We start from the raw sequence: 17,922 nt of genomic DNA, 5'->3' as shown, positions 1-17,922 counted from the left end.
GAAATTTCGGAGAGTATATAAAATACTGTGAAAAATAATCTTTAAGGATTATCTGTTATTTATACTGAGACATAAAAGAAGTAACTTCATGAACTCTTTGCTATTGCTTTTATGCTTCTAGCATTTTAAATTTGTAACTAGGCTCAAAATCTTGTTATTTACTAAAAGTATTTGAGAAGAGAATTTTTAAGGTTTATCCCAATCCTTCTGAAAATACAACTTGTCTTAGGTGAAATATTATTAAATAGTTGAATAATTTGCCATGAATAATTTTAGATAGCTTTCATGTGGTTTATTTTTAAAAATAGATTAGACTATTTCTCCACATCCATCTGCCATTAACAGCACCATCAAGATTATACCAAGAAGTTAGCTACTATATGTCCCCATATTCTCATATCCTTAGGTTGTTTTAGTTATTAAAATTTTAAGTACATAACATTTGTAGAACATTCGTCTTTGTAGTGATTTATCAAAAACATTTGGGAAAATATTAATTGACTTATTCCTAGACCTTAGATTCCTAATCAGAGTACAGGAATACATTGAAGGGGTCATGGATATTTCTCAATTGTAGAGCAGTTTTTTAGTATATGCAAGGCCTTGTGACCCATTCCTACCACCACCAAAAAACAAAGTAAAACAAAATTTCACATGATTTTACTATAGCTGTCTGTTGTCATCCATAAATATCTTAATTGCTAAGATTTCTAGAATTATAATAACTCATAATTTCAGAAAGTCTTTAAATAAATATCAGATGAATGAAACTGTGTTAATAAAATGGGAACACATAACTTTATGATTTGATAAAGCTTTTCATCATTTTGTTTTTAAAAATTAAAAAATATTTTAAGCTTGATTCTCATGTCTTGCTCTTTTACAAATCAAAACATAAATTGATGACACATAATATATCATCATATTTTGCTATCAAAAACTAACTTTGGTAAACCAAAGAGTAGGGATTTAGAATGGAATTCAAGGCACTGTAATACATTATCTTTTTTTTATATATATAAACATGTTTCTTACCTTTTTAAAATCTCTCTTGTAGCCTTCTGTTTACAGCTTTATTTGGCTTTTAGGCTAAAATATTCAATATTCAATTACCAAACTAATTGGTATAGGATGTATTATGCATGTACTATAATTACAAACTTGACAACATATCATATGCATTTTTCCATTCATTCAATGTGTAATTATTGAGCATCTGCAGTATGCAAGGCACAGTATCAAGAACTTCATATACAGGAGTAAACAAAATAGACATAACCTTTGTACTATCCAAGAATCTAGAGAGAAAAGTAGACATTAATCAGATAATCATAGAAATAAAAATAAAATTATCACCATGAAAAATGATATGAAGGAAAGGTTGATAGTGCTCACATCAGAGATCATAAGATCTGACCTGGTCTTTGAAAGGATACTATTCACAAGTTGAAAGACTTCCCTGAGGAACTGACTGGAAATGTGCCAAATTATTATTAGAAATTATGGAGGTAAAGGAAGATGAGTTCCAGGAAGCAGAAATAATATATACATAGGTCTTGTACTATAGAGAATGTTAGTATTTTAAATGAAAGGGGATAATGTGATTGGAACATGTTGCAAGGAGGCATGTGATACAGGATGAGGCAAGAGAGCATACTATAGCAGGGGTGAGATCTATTAGGGCCTTTTAAAATGTAAGTCTTTCAGGGGCAGTGGGAATAGGAAAATTTTTAAGCAGTGTGGGAGTTGGGAAGAGAAGTGTATGCCAGGATCAAGTTAGTTTTAAGAAAAACTGGAATAGGAGGGTTCTAGGTGAGGGGAGACCAACCAGCGTAGCTTGGATTAGGAAGTTAGCAGTGGAAATCATCAATTATTTAATTCATTTTCAAAGAATTTATGTCATGTGCCTACAACACAAAAGATGGAGGCTATCACTTGGGAAATTTTATTCTTTAGCTTCCAGATAGAAAGATAAAGGTGGGGGGTGGGGGCAACTTATTGTCTTACTAGATACTACTCCACTTGTAATCTTGCTATTTTAAAAAGTCCATTTATATGTCCATTATTATTGATAATTGTTTTCATAATGATAATATGACAATATTTGGCTATACCATTATATCCTCAGATTTTGGGGTTTCATAGTTAAACCTCAAACTCAGTGGGAATACTAAGTCTTCTCCATTACTAAAATGTTCTTTCCTCCTGTTTCTTCTCCTTTTTTCCATTTTAAAAGAATGTTGTGTTATGATGCTATCTTTTTTTATTAGAGTGTTATATTTATACATAGTAGTTGTATTCATCTTGAAAAATTCATATATGCATGGAACTTGATTTCATTTCACATCTGAATTGTGTTGCTATAAACATTAAGGTGGCTATATTGCTAGAGTATGCTGATTTTAGTTCTTTTGGGTAAATACCAAAGAGTGAGTTAGTTGGATCATTTGGTGGTTTCATTCCCGTTTTATCAGCAGTCTCTATATTGCTTTCCAAAATGGTTGTACTAGTTTGTAGACTCACCAGCAATGTACAAATGTACTTTTCCCCCAACATCCTTGCCAGCATTTATTATTGTTTGTGTGGTTGATAATTGGCCTTGTAACTAGAGTGAGATGAAATCATACTGTAGTTTTGATTTGCATTTCCCTGATTGTTAGAGGTGTTAACATTTTTCCATATAATTTTGGCCATTTTTATTTCTTCTTTGGAGAAATGCCTATTTAGTTCTTTTACCCACTTATTCATTGGATGATTGTTGGCTTTTTTTTCCTGGTGTTAAGTTTGTTTGAGTTCTTTATATATTCTGGATATTAATTCACTGTCAGAGAAGGAACTGGCAAAGATTTTCTCCTATTCTGTAGGCTCCCTCTTCATTCTCTTAATCATTTCCTTTGCTGTGAAGAGTTTTTTTAATATTACAACATCCACTTATTGATTCTTGAGGTTTAGGGGTCTTGTTGAGGAAGTCAGTGCCAGCACCAGTATGGTGAAGTGCTGACCCTTTATTTCCTTCTAGCAGTTGCAATATTTCTGGTATAATTCTTAAGTGTGGGATCCATTTTGTTTTGACTTATGTGGAGGGTGAGAGATAGGGATCCAGTTTCATTCTTCTACATGTGGTGCTCCAGTTTAGTCAGTACAATGCGTTTAAAAGACTATCTTTTCTCAAACAAATATTTTTTGGCACCTTTGTCAGGTATCAGACATTTGTATGTATGTGGGTTTGTCTATATGTCTTCTATTCTGTTCCATTGGTCTTCATGCTTATTTTGATGCTGATATCATGATGTTTTTGTTAGTATAGCTCTGTAGTATAATTTTAGATCAGGTATTGTGATGCCTCCTGTATCATTCATCATAGTGTTGCTTTGGCTGTTCTGGGTCTTTTATTCTTCCAAATTAACTTAAGGATTGATTTTTCTAAGTCTATGAAGAATGTTATTGTTCTTTTAATGGGGATTGCATTGAATGGTGTATATTGCTTTTGGTGTATGTGTATGGCCATTTTGACAATATTAATCCAGCATACCTATGAACATAGGAAGTCTTTCCATCTTCTAAGGTCTTCTGCAATTTTTATTTTCAATTTTCTGTAATTTTCATTGCAGAGATCTTTTGCTTCCTTGTTTATATTATTTCCTAAGTATTATACTGTAATGTATTTATTTATTTATTGAGATTATTGTGAATGGGATGGTTTTCTGATTTCTTCTTTAGCAGCATCACTATTGAAGTATAGGAAAACAGATTTGTGTGCGTTGATCTTGTATCTTGTTCCTATGCTGAATTCATTTATCAGATCTAGAAGTCTTCTGGTGGAGGTTTTTACATCTTCTAGATATAAGATGATGTCATCAGCAAACAGATAGTTTGCTTTCTTTTTTTTCCTATTTATATCCCTTTAATTTATTTCTCTTGCCTGATTTCTCTGGATAGAACTATATTAAATAGAAGTGGTAAGAGTAGACATCCTTGCCTTGTTTCTGATTTTAGAGGAAATGCTTTCAATTTTTCTGTATTCAGTATGACATTGGTTTTGGGTTTGTCATAGATTGCCTCTATAATGTTGAAGTGCCAGAAGCCAAGTGCCAATGTCTCGGCTTGGCACAGAATCACGAGCCACCACACAGCTTTGTAGGTTCAAACAGCAATTCTTTATTCCCGATCTCCACACACGTTCAGGGGCAGTCTCGTTCTGCCCTCACAATTCACCTACTCCAGGAGGCTTTTTCCAAATCCCATTTTTATCTCACTAGAACTCAACGGGAACAAGCAGCAGGAACACCCTAATCCCAGCAGCAATAATCTTCAACCTCAACTTCCCTAAAACCCATATTCTTAAACCGGGAAACGCCTTAAACTGGGAACACCCTAAACCCAAGGACCGGGATACTTCCTCAAACCTGCAGGATACTTCCTCAAACCTGGATCCACCCTCGATCACCTTGAGCAGGGTCATCTTACTAAAGCATACATGCAATGTCCCATCGAATGTCCTAAGCAGCATGGGGTACCTGGCAAGGAGATTTTGATGCGTCATACCTACTTGGTAATGGCCCTCAGCATTGAAGTAATTTCCTTTTATCCCTAGCTTCTCTAGCATTTTTAATATGAATGGGTGTTGGATTTTATCAAAGGCCTTTTCTGCATCTGAGATGATCACATGATTCTTATCTTAATTCTGTTTGAATGGTGAATTAGATTTGTTGATTTTCATATGTTGAACCAACCTTTCATCCCAGGCATGAAACCAACTTGGTCATGCTATTTTATTTTCTTGATGAGTTTTTGAATGTGGTTTGCTAATATTTTATTAAGAATTTTTGTATTAGGGATATTGATGTTATCAGGTATATTGCTCTGTAGTTTCCTTTCCTTGTTGTGTCTTTGTCTGGTTTTGGTGACAGGGTTATACTGGTTTCATAGAATGTATTTGGAAGTGTTCCTTCTCTTTCAGTTTCATGGAATAATTTGAGAAAGACCAGTGTTCTTTCTTTTTTAAAGGTCTGGTGAACTCAGTTGAGAATCCTTCTGGTCCTGGGCTTTTCTTTGTTGGAAGGTTTTTAATTGCTGTTTCAATTTCATTACCTGACATTGCTGTACTTAGATTTTCTATATCTTATTCTGTGTATGTCTACTAGGTTCAATTTGGGCATATCATCTGTGTCTAAAAATTTGTGTCTTCTAAATTTTGCAGTTTATTGGGATATAAAATTTCAATGTAATTTCTAGCGATCCTCTAGATTTCAGAAGTATCTATAGTAATCTCTCCTTTTTCATCTTTAATTTTGTTGATTTAGGTCTTCTTTCTCTTTTCTTTTGGTTAGTTTGGCTAAGGGTTTATCAATCTTAATTTTCTTTTCAAAGAACAAACTCTTCATTGCATTGATCCTGTATGTTGTTTTTATTTTTTATTCTCAATTTCATTAATTTGGTCTCTGATTTTATTTGGAATTAGTTTGTTCTTTTTCTAAGTCCTGGAGGTACAGCATAAACTTGTTTATTTGGGGTTTCTCTTTTTTATAATGGGGGCAGTCAATGCTATAAATTTTCCTTAGAACTGATTTCATGGGCTGGGGTTGTGGCTCAGTGGTAAAGCATGTGTGAGACACTGGGTTCAATTCTCAGCACTGCATATAAATAAATAAAAATTTCATTGACAACTAAAAATAAAAATAAAAAAAAATAAAGAAGAACTGTTTTCATATTGTCCCAAAGATTTTGATAGTATATCTCTGTTCTCATTTGTTTCAAAGAATTTGATTTCTTCTCTCATTTCTTCTTTAATACATTCTTCATTTGAAAGAGTATTGTTCAATCTTCATGTGTTTTTGTAGTTTGTATTATTTTTCTTGCTGTTGATTTCAAGTTTCATTCCATTATGATCTGATAGTATGCATGGGATTATATCAGGATTTTTTGTTTTGTTTTTGTATTTGCTAGGACTTACATTGTGACCTAGAATATGGTCTGTTTTGGAAGGGTTTCCATGAACTTCTGAGAAGAAGGTAAATTCAGCTGTTTTAGGGGTGAAATATTCTGTGTATGTCTACTAGGTCCATTTGATTTATAGCATTATTTAGGATGGGAATATCTATACTGATTTTTAAGTTTTGATGACCTATCTGTTGGTGATAAGGGTGTATTGAAATCACCCAGTATTTTATTGGGATTTATTGGAGATTTAATGTCAACAAGTATATTGTTTTTAATGTAATTGTGTGCACTGATATTTGGGCCATATATATTTACTATTATTATATGTTCTTGTTGGATTGTTCCCTTTACCAGGATGTAGAGGTACATTTTGTCTCTTCTGATTCATTAAAAAAAATATTTTTTTAGTTGTAGATGGACACAATATATATTGTTTATTTGTTTATTTATGTGGTGCTAAGGATTGAAAGCAGTGCTTCACATGTAGGCACGGTATTGATGTGCTACAGCCCCCGCCCTTGTGATTCATCTTTGCTTGAAATCTTCTTTGTCATATGAGACAGCTACTCCTGTAACCTAGGAGATGGGTCTCTTGCCAACAGCATATAGTTGGATCTCATGTTTTCATCTGTTCTTCTGTTTGAGTCAGCTTTCTTGCTGCTGTGAGCAAAAGACCTGAAAAGAAATATTAAAGTAGGAAAAGTTTATTTGGCGGCTCATGGTTTCAGAGGTTCCAGTTCATAGATGGTTGACTCCATTGCTCTGTACTAGGCGGGAGATAGAACATTGCAGAAGAGTGAGGTAAAGGCATGGTACCAGGAAGCAGAATGAGAGAGACAGAGAGAGTGAGAGAGCTCTGGAAGCTCAGCTGACAAAATATATACTCCAAAGGCTTGACCCCCCATGACCCAACTGCTCTAGCCACACCCTGCTTGCTTATATTTATCACCCAGTTAATCCATACCAGGGGATTAATTTACTAATGAGAGTAAGATGCTCATAACCCTCTCACACATGAGCTTTTGGGGACACCTTATATCTAAACCATAACATCTGCTAATCTATGTCTTTGAATTTGGGGGTTGAAACCATTTATAATCAGTGTTAATGTGGATATATGTTTCTGTTTTCCAGCCATTTTGATTTTTTGCTATTTTTAAAACTGCCTTGATTCTCATAATTGAATTATTCTTCTGTTGATCTTCTTATATTTAGCAGCTTTGGGATTTGTTTTTGGGTTCCTCTGTGTAAACTTTATCTTTGAGTATTATTTGTAGTGCTGTCTTGGTAGTCATAAAGTCTTTAATTTTATCCTTGTCATGGGAAGTTTTATTTCTTCCTTGAATTTGAAAGAGAGCTTTTCTAGGTACAACAATCTTGGTTGGCAATTATTTTCTTTTAGAGCTTGGAATATCTCATTCTAGGTCTTCCTTGCTTTTAGTGTGTGCATTGAGAAGTCAGAACTGAACCTCCTTGGTTTGCCTCTAAATATGACCTGATGTTTCTCTTTTGCAGTTTTTAATGTTCTTTCCTTATTTTATGTTAGACATTTTGATTATGATGTGTCTTGGGGAGCTTCTTGTCTGATCTGGTCTGTTTGGGGTGTTGTATGCCTTCTGTATGTGGATATCTTATCTCATTTTGATATGGTGAAAGTTTTCTGTTACTGTCTCATTGAAATGTTCTTAATGCCTTTAGCTTATGTCTCTATAATCTCTTCTATCTTAGTGATTCTCAGTCACTATGGTTTAGGCACAATCTGTAGGTTACAATGTGACTGCTGGCTTCTTCTGTTCTGTGATCCCCATTTGTCTATGCTTGATGCCACACGGTGTATATAGACAGTTCCTGGGCACCTGCTGTCATTTTCTGGGCCAGAGATCTCAGTTTCTGCAAACTCTCCAGGAGACCTGGGCAATGTTTGGTTGGTTTCTGTTTATTAAGATTGATAAACTTAATCTTAATAAACAGATTATTATCTTTGTTTATTAATAATTATTAATCTTTCTGTTTATTAAGATTAATACCCCTCTATAATCCACAGTTTCCCCCAACCAAAAAAAGAAAAAAAAATTCCCTAACTTTCTGTTTGTACTTCTGCTCTACTCAGTGGCCATGGCCACCAACCAAGCTGGTGCATCTTTAAAGTGTTATTTCTTCTGTTTGAAGTTTCTGTTTCTCTGTAGTTTCTTTTACAGCTCAATTATAAGTTTCAGTGAGTTTTCTTTGTTACCTATCTTGCTGAGAAGCAGACATCTAGCTTTATAAGTCTGGTGCTAAGGAACTGTTATGAAGTTATGTCCTCTAATCTGCCATCTTCTTTCCCCATGATGGTGTCTTAAGTTGATTTACCAATTATATCTTTGTTATAAATTCCCATTTTCTTTTTTTTTTTTTTTTTTTTTTTTTTTTTTTTTTAGAGAGAGAGAGAGAGAGAGAATTTTTAATATTTATTTTTTAGTTTTCGGCGGACACAGCATCTTTGTTTGTATGTGGTGCTGAGGATCGAACCCGGGCCGCACGGATGCCAGGCGAGCGCGCTACCACTTGAGCCACATCCCCAGCCCCCCCATTTTCTTAATACTTAATTACCTAGATATTTTATTATCTCCTGAGGAAAAACCATTAGATTACAGTCAAGTGAAAGGGCTTGTATTGTCTTCCACAGAATTTTATCAGGATTTTCCTCTCATTTTGCTTTTTAATATGGTTCATTGATCTCTATTTTAGTGTAAAGTTCTGTGTAAAGTAAATGAATTTATCAGTGATTTGCAATAACTATTACAACAACCTCCACCCATTATTTATGAAAGTACCAGATTAGCTTTGGTAGTAGTTTATGTATCAAATTAAGTTTGGTGAAAATAATGTAGTTTGCACATTATTAGTCAAATAAACAGATTTCACGTTTCAATTTTGGTATATTTCCTATTTACTTGGGAAGAATAAAATTTTATGACCTGTTGCAAGAATCCTTACTAATGAGAATTTAAGGATGAATTATATTCTTAAAGAAAATGAATAAAACTAAATTTTTTCCTCTGTTAATTTATCAACTATCTAATTTTTTTTCTCTTTTGTATTGGGGATTGAACCAAAGTCACTTTACCACACTTAGCTACACTCCCAGGTTTTTTTTATTTTGAGACACAGTCTTCCTAAATTGCCCATGCTGGCCTTGAATTTGTGACCCTTGTGACTCAGCCTCGAGAGTCACTGGGATTATAGCTGTGTGCTACTTCACCCAGCAGTATTTTAGAAAATTTAAAATATTACATTTAGTGACACAAATGACAAACTTTCCATTTATCTTTAATCAAGCCTGTGAGCCTCAAGCCAGTTCAGAATCTGTATCCTTTCATTCAATAGAGAAATAATGTCTCTTTTGGAGCTGAGCCTTCTCGTGGAAGGAAGCAACTAGGGTCTCATTAACAGCTAAAGAGTTGAGGGTTGTATTTTTTTTTATTCTGATTTGTTATACATGATAGCAGAATGCAATTCATTTGATATTACACATATAGAGCACAATTTTTCAAGACACTGATTATACACAAAGTATTTTCACACCATTCATGTCTTATATATGTACTTAGGGTAATGATGTCTAACTCATTCCACCATCATTCCTACTCCTTTGCCCCCTCCCTCCCTTTTCCTTTATTCTTCTTATATCCACCCCCCCCCACACCATTATGCATCTGAATCCTCACACCAAAGAAAACAATCTGCCTTTGGTTTTTTGGGATTGGCTTGTTTAATTTTGCATCATATTCCTCAGCTTCATTCATTTACCTGAAAAATGCCATGATTTTATTCTCTTTTAATGCTGATTAATGTTCCATTGTGTGTATATACCAAAGTTTCCCAATCCGTTCATCTACTGAATGGCATCTAGGTTGGTTCCATAATTTAGCTATTGTGAATTGTGCTATTCCAAACATTGATATGGCTGTGTCCCTGTAGTATGCTATTTTTTTAAGTCTTTTGGTAATAAACTGAGGAATGGGATAGCTGGGTCAAATGGTGGTTCCATTCCAAGTTTTCCAAGGAATCTCCATACTGCTTTCCAGATTGGCTACACCAATTTGCAGTCCCACCAGCAAGTATGAGTGTGCCTTTTTTCCCACATCATCGCCAACACTTATTGATGTTTATATTCTTTTTTTTAATATTTATTTTTTAGTTCTCGGCGGACACAACATCTTTGTTGGTATGTGGTGCTGAGGATCGAACCTGGGCCGCATGCATGCCAGGCGAGCGCGCTACCGCTTGAGCCACATCCCCAGCCCGATGTTTATATTCTTGATAGCTGCCATTCTAATTGGAGTGAGATGAAATCTCAGAGTTGTTTTTGATTTTAATTTCTCTAATTGCTAGAGATGTTGAACATTTTTTTCATATGTTTGTTGATTGATTTATTATCTTCCTCAGAATTTTTTCAGGATTTTCTTCTCATTCTGATTTTTAATGGGGTTCATTGACCTCTCTTTAGTGTAAAGTAAATGAATTTATCAGTGATTTGCAATAACTATTACAACAACCTCCAAGAAGTGTCTGTTCAGTTCCTTGGCCAATTTGTTGATTGGGTTATTTGTTCTTTTGGTATTAAGGTTTTTGAGTGCTTTATATATCCTAGAGATTAGTGCTCTGTCTGATGTGCTTGTGGTAAAGATTTACCACATTGTGTAAGCTCTCAAGATTTACCACATTGTATAGGCTCTCTATTCACCTCAGTGATTGTTTCTTTTGCTGAGAAGCTTTTTAGTTTGAATCCATCCCATTTATTGATTCTTGGTTTTAATTCTTGCGCTACAGGAGTTTTATTAAGAAAGTTGGATCCTAATCCGACATGATGGAGATTTGGACCTACTTTTTCTTTCATTAGGCGCAAGGTCTTTGGTTTAATTCTTGGGTTCTTGATCTACTTGGAGTTGTTATGTGCATGGGGAGAGATAGAGGTTTAATTTCATTTTGTTATATGTAGATTTCCAGTTTTCTCTGCACCATTTGTTGAAGAAGCTATCTTTTCTCCAGTGTACATTTTTGGCACCTTTATCTAATATAAGATAACTGAAGTTATGTGGGTTAGACTCTGTTCTCTATTCTGTACCATTGGTCTACAGGTCTATTTTGGTGCCAGTATCATGCTGTTTTAGTTACTATTGCTCTGTAGTATAGTTTTATGTCTGCAATAGTAATGCCACCAGCTTTATTTGTATTGCTAAGGATTGCTTTGGCCATTCTGGGTCTCTTATTTTTCCCGATGAATATCATGATTGCTTTTTCTATTTCTATAAGGAATGTCATTGGGATTTTGATTGGGATTGCATTAAATCTGTATAGTGCTTTTGGTAGGATGGTCATTTTGACAAAATTAATTCTGTCTATCCAAAAACAAGGTAGATCTTTACATCTTCTAAGGTCTTCTTTAATTTATTTATTTAGCATGTTGTAGTTTTCATTGTAGAGGTCTTTCACCTCTTTTGTTAAATTTATTCCCAAGTATTGTATTTTTATACCTTTATTTTATTAATTTATTCTTATATGTTGCTGAGGATTGAACCCAGTGCCTCACACATTGTGCTATTCCAGATGAGGTATGTAGGCTACCACTGAGCTACAGCCCCAGCCCTATATTTTTTTTTCCTGAGGGTATTATAAATAGGGTGATTTTCCTAGTTTCACTTTCAGCAGATTTGTCACTGATGTACAGAAATGCCTTTGATTTATGGGTGTTGATTTTATATCCACCTTCTTTGCTGAATTCATTTATTAGTTCTAGGAGATTTCTGGTGGAATGTTTGGGTCTTCTAGGTATAGAATTCATTTCATTGGCAAATGGTGATGATTTGAGTTCTTCTTTTTTTTTTTTTCCTATCCATGTCCCTTTAATTTCTTTCGTCCATCTAACTGCTCTGGCTAGAGTTTCAAGAACTATGTTAAATAGAAGTGGTGACAGAGGGCATCCCTGTTTTGGTCCCATTTTTAGAGAGAATGCTTTCAATTTTTCCCCATTTAGAATGGTGTTGGCCTGGGGCTTAGAATAGGTAGCCTTTACAATGTTGAGGTATGTTCCTGTTATCAGTAGTTTTTCAAACGTTTTGAGCATGAAGGGATGCTGTATTTTATCAAATGCTTTCTCAGCATCTATTGAGATGATTCATATGGTTTTTATATTTGAGTCTATTGATGTGATGATTTACATTTATTGATTTCTGTATGTTGAACCAACTTTTCATTCCTGGGATGAACCCTACTTGATTGTGATGCACTATCTTTTTGATATGTTTTTGTATTCGATTTGCTAGAATTTTATTGAGAATTTTTGCATCTATATTTATTACAGATATTAATATATCTTTGATGTGTCTTTATCTGGTTTTGTAATCAGGGTGATATTGGCCTCATAGAATGTGTTTGGAAGTGTTCCCTCTTTTTCTATTTCATGAAATAGTTTGAGAAGTATTGGTGTTAGTTCTCCTTTAAAGGTCTCAGAACTCAGTTGTGTATCCATCTGGTCCTGGGCTTTTCTTGGTTGGTAGACTTCTGATGGTGTCCTCTATTTCCTTGCTTGAAATTGATTTGTTTAAATTGTGTATATCATCCTAATTTAGTTTAGGCATATCATATGCCTCTAGAAATTTGTTGATGTCTTCAATATTTTCTATCTTATTGGCGTACAAATTTTCATCATGGATGTTAGTTATTTCAATTTTCTAGAAGGAAGAGTTGGTTATTTACATCTCAGGCTCCCAGAATGAAAGCTCTTAAAACTTTTAATTTCTCTTAGACACTACCAGAATAAGGCTTAAGGAGTCTTTGTATTGAGATGGAGGCAAAAGGACAGTCACTGTAGATAATGAATGATTGGGTCAGGAAAATTGGGGCTGATTCAGAAGGAAACAAAATGCTAATGCCTCTAGGACACTTCCCCTCCTCTGGGACCTGTTGCCAGTATCACCTGCTTCCAGGGAATTGTTTAAGCAAAATAAGAGGAGGAAGGGACATGAGAAGAAAGGAACTCTAAAACCTATAAAATGTGCAGGGCACCCAGACTCCCTGGGACACCAGCTCTGGAATCCCTCCTCTTCAGGAGTCTTCCCCCACCATCTTTTTTAAAAATTTTTAAATATTTATTTTTTTAGTTGTAGTTGGACACAATACTTATTTTTATGTAGTGCTGAGGATATAATCCAGGGCCTCTCCCATGCTAGGCAAGTGCTCTACCACTGAGCCAACCCCCCCCCCCATCCTGTAAATGAATCTTTTTGAGCTTGCCTCAGGTGTTTAATCTTCAGCAATGGGGATTGGACAGATCCGATTTTCAAGACTGGTTTCAGTGTGTTTCTGCCTAAAGGTGTTTCTTACTTGTTAGAGAAAGAAACTATTTTGCTGAATCTACCCCAGCCTTCCTAAATCTTAATTCTCCTACCTTCATCACCTCTAATAACTGCTACTTAATGAAATGTGTCTTCTTCCTGTCCTTGATTCATTTCTTTGCCAGCTACCTGGCATATTCAGTACCTAACTTCCTTTTGGCTATCATCTTTGCTCACATTTGTTGTGATAGCCCAGTTCTGTGGCTGGTTCTCAATAACAGACTCTTAGTAATGATAACCTTAAAGCTTTTCAATAACAAAGCATATTTTATATATTTCTTTTTTAAAAATAGCATTAGTATATGAGATTGGATCTATTAATTTGAGAGTAGCATTATATCCTAAGCCTTTTTTAGCAAGTTACATAACACAGTATCTTTTGAAAGTTTTATTGCTACTATGGTACTTACTATGCTTGCTGTTCAAAAGCCAATAATTGAGAGCCAAATGATCAAGAATGATCTTGGAAAGAATCAGGTTTATTCAAGAGCTGGCACCTTGGAAGATGGAAGGAGGCTATTGTCCTTAAAACGACCTCTTCAGGACCTAAAGGACAAAAAGGGCTTTTCTGGGGAGGGAAAAGGAGGTACCTAAGATAAAGGGCTAGAAGGCTGTGTGCTGAGTGGGGTCTTAGTCATCCAGGTTGTGTATATCCTGTTTTCTTCTTTTCCAGAATGTGGCAGTGGACCTCACCTTTTGGAGCTAGTTCCTATAGTTCTTTTTAGGCAGATGTATTACTTTTCTGCAGGTTGGCCTCACAACAATTTACATGCTAGGAGAGCCATTATATACGGTGTTGTTTACTTGGCTACTGGGTTTTGTAAATCTAAAGAAATTTAGCAGTTAACATTAAGCATTTGTGTGGCTTCTCTTTAGACTTTGAATGCTGGGAAAAAAGGGAGGGGACATAATACTTAGTGCAAAAGAATTAGGGAGTAAGGGAAGGAAAGAGATAGTAATTCTGCCAAGGGCTATTCCCAAAGGAGTGGTCACTGGAGACTTGAGTGGTTTGGGAGTAAAACAGTTTTCATTGGCTCTTTCTCCTCTACTGGCTAATACTATATACTCAGCTATGTCTTTATTGAATTATAATCACCAACATCTAAATTTAATTACTTTTTTGTTTCAGTAACATAAACCATGCAGGCACCCTTATTTCTGGTTTCCCATTACTACGTAAAAACCTTTTTGAATTTTATTATTTACCCATAATCTAATAGAATATTTTATACCAATCATAAATTATTCAAAACAAGTAATATTACTATAGAAAAACCATGTCTTATGTTTACCCTATACCAATTCTACTTGAACCAAATAGCATTTTTAGAATTTATATGTTGATTAGCAGGATCACATATAGCAGGTTAATATTAGGATATTAAATTTATTAGCTTTAGTGTACATAAGAAAGATTGAAATTGTCACCTTGTAGTACCCAAAAGGCTTACTTTATATGTAATGTACTAGTTTGAATGAAGTTAAATACCTAAATGTTAATTAATATTAAAAAGTAATTATGAAGTTAATATGTTTATTTTCATGGTAACTTGCATGATCATTTCATTCTTCTTATTTATTTATTTATTTATTTGGTTCTGGAGATGGAACTGAGGAGTGTTATATCTCTGAGCTACATTCCCAACCCTTTTTATTTTATTATTTGAGACAGGGTCTGGCCAAGTTGGCAAGGCTGTCCTTAAATTTGTGATCTTCTTGCCTCAGCCTCTCAAGTTGCTGGGATTACAGGTGTGAGCCACTGTGCCTGACCTGTATCATCAGAATTTTTAAAGAATTCCTAAAATATAGTAGGATTACAGCTGTGTTTCAGGATTCACTGAAATGGTATACAGTGCTTATTTCAGAGCCACTAATGATGCAGTGATGAGAATTTAGCAGGTTTTAAGCCTTTAATCCTATGTAATTTTTTGTTTCACTAACATAAACCATGAAGGCACCCTTATTTCTGGTTTCCCATTACTATGTAAAACGTTTTTGAATTTTGTCATTTACCCATAGTCTAATAGAATATTTTATATCAATCATAAATTATTCAAAACAAGTAATACTGCTATAGAAAAAAACATGTCTTATGTTTACCCTCTACCAATTCTACTTGAACCAAATAGCATTTTTAGAATATATATGTTGATTAGCAGGATCCCATATAGTAGATTAACATATAGAACATATAAAAATATTTTTTATGTAAATAGTTAAAGCTCTGTACAATGTGTGGATTATTGATGTATAATAAGCATTGATATAATACTATAGAACTTGTATTTTCTAACTTTGGCAGTATTTGTTTTGCAGGAGAAGATAGAAGTAGAAATTATTTTTGCAACTTGAATATGTAAAATTGCCCAATTGATATAATTTTTTTCACTATTGCTACAAAATTGGCTAAAATTAATGCTCTTCTATCATAATGGACCAAGACAATTTACATTTAGTTTTCTTTGTCTTTTTGTTTGTTTTGTTTTATTTCCCTTCTTACTACCCACCCCCTCCAATTATTTCATGACATTTCAGTGCTTCAGAGAATTTAGATGAGCTCTCTTCCTCCAGTAGCTGGTTACTTAATCAGAAGCACAGTAAGAAAAGGAGAAAAGACAGGACAAGATTGAAATCTCCATCCTTGGCTATCATGAGTACAGCAGCCCGAACAAGGCCACTTCAGAGTTTCCACAAACGAAAACTCTACAGATTGAGCCCCACTTTTTATTGGACTCCACAGGTAAGGCCACCTTTGGGGAAAAAAAAAAAAAAAAAAACATGAATAAAGATTTCAACTGTCAAGTATATTTCACCCACAAGGGGATGTGGATTGTACATAGTTATTTAAAATAATAACATGTAGAAAACTTATAAATGGCATAATATATATTGATAATATGAGTGGTAATTGTTTAAACATAGCAGTATACTCTGAAATTTCTCACATCTCTAGGTTTTGTCATTGTTGTTATTTTAGTGTTGGGGATTGTACCCAGTGCCTCTTACATGTGCCCTGCCTTTCACTGAGCTGTACCCCAGCCTACCCACCCTCCAATCCTGGATGCCCCTGAATTTAGTTTTTGTGATATTTGGAAATTACCTAAGGGTGCTTTACCACTGAGCTACATCCCCAGCCCTGTTAATTTATTTATTTTGAGACAGGGTCTTTCTAGGTTGTCAGAGACCACCTTAAACTTCTGATCCTCCTGACTCAGCCTCCTCAGTAGCCAGGATTATATGCCTGTTACAGTTAGGCCCAGATCCTGACCCCTGCCCCTGTTAAAAAACAAACAAACAAACAAAAAAAACAAACTGTTTTTATTTTGCTTAAACTAACTTGAAAGAAAATTAAAATGTATTTGGTAAGTGCAATATGAAAAGAGAAATGTACTTACATATTCATCTTAGGAAAATTTGTTCAGATAAAGAAAAGAGCATATCTGTGAGTTACTTTGGCAGAAATGATATTGATCTCCTTTTTAGGATTGGTATTTGTTAATCCTGGTGACCATTTTTTTTCCTTCCTCTGGAAAGTTAGCACTAGAATTTTAGATTTTCATGCTTATACTTTATGTAATAAAAATTGCTTTATTAAAAGTATTCATTTGAAAAATCACATCTTTTTATCTGTAAAAAAAAAATGATGAAGCAGTTCATTTAGTACTCCTCTAACTAGGCTGTCAAGGACAAAATAAGCTGTCTCTAGTTCTTGTGGTGTGACCTGATTTCTTTCCCCTACTCTTTCAGATTTATTCCCTCTCTTCCACTATCCCTATCTTCCTTCCTTTCACCATTGCTCTCTTCCTTTTTATTTTTTGGTCTTGGGGATAGAACTTAGAGCCTTGTGCATGCTAGGCATAGATTTCTTAATAACATATCAAAGAAAGAAATTCTCCTTGATGCTATTATTTAGTATTAGTTCTAATTATTATTTCATTAACTATTTTAAATATATTTGCGTAACAATAAAGATGTGCCATTTCATTAGGAATGAATTTTAAGCTTTGTTTTACTAAGCTCCAATTATAAATAGGAATGTGGATTCAGAAAAATTGATTTTATTAAAAGACATCTTTTTTACCATTAGTAAATGAGATATTATCAGACTCTCCCAATCTGAAAATATTTTTAAATAATTGTTTTATTTCAAGTTTTTGCATATTAAATAATATTATTTAATATTTTTATATAAAGTTGCTGCAAACAACAGATAACATTTTTGAAATGTGATTTTTTGTGATTTGATAGTCATAAATAGAATTGTCTAAAATACTTTACCCATAAATATACTATTATATTCTGACTGGAAGAAAGCTGCATAAATAATTTAGGTGGTTTGCCAGAGGTCATTAAAATAATTAATGTGTGCTATGATCATGTAAAATATTGGCCTGGGAAAGTGTGATCAATTTTAAAACTATAAGCAAACAAAAGAAGAAACAAGTTGTAGGGTTATTTATTTTTCCTAGCAGCATACATAGTTTACTGCATTCCTATCACTATGCTGAGTTTTAATCATCAAATGTATTTAACTATGAGGTACTATTAATCCCACCTTCACATGCAAAAATTTAGGTTCAGGAAAATTAAGTAACTTACACGT

The 17,922-nt window shown here is 34.2% G+C and overlaps 1 protein-coding gene across 7 annotated transcripts in view; it reads left to right on the top strand.

Moving 5' to 3' along the window:
* Kansl1l (KAT8 regulatory NSL complex subunit 1 like) overlaps positions 1-17,922 on the top strand; it is a 147,042-nt gene that overhangs the window by 81,415 nt on the left and 47,705 nt on the right. For 5 of the 7 annotated variants that reach the window (XM_026403356.2, XM_026403361.2, XM_026403354.2 and 2 more), the window contains exon 6: positions 15,855-16,059. In XM_026403356.2, the coding sequence (XP_026259141.1) occupies positions 15,855-16,059 (205 nt within the window). The remainder of the gene's footprint in view (positions 1-15,854; positions 16,060-17,922) is intronic. The other 2 variants (XM_026403360.2, XM_026403358.2) reach the window with 2 other exon arrangements.

Source organism: Urocitellus parryii, chromosome 1 (assembly GCF_045843805.1).
Source record: "Urocitellus parryii isolate mUroPar1 chromosome 1, mUroPar1.hap1, whole genome shotgun sequence".
NCBI lineage: Eukaryota > Metazoa > Chordata > Mammalia > Rodentia > Sciuridae > Urocitellus > Urocitellus parryii.
Note: the sequence above shows the minus strand (reverse complement) of the source record. Positions and strands in the feature narration are given on the sequence as shown.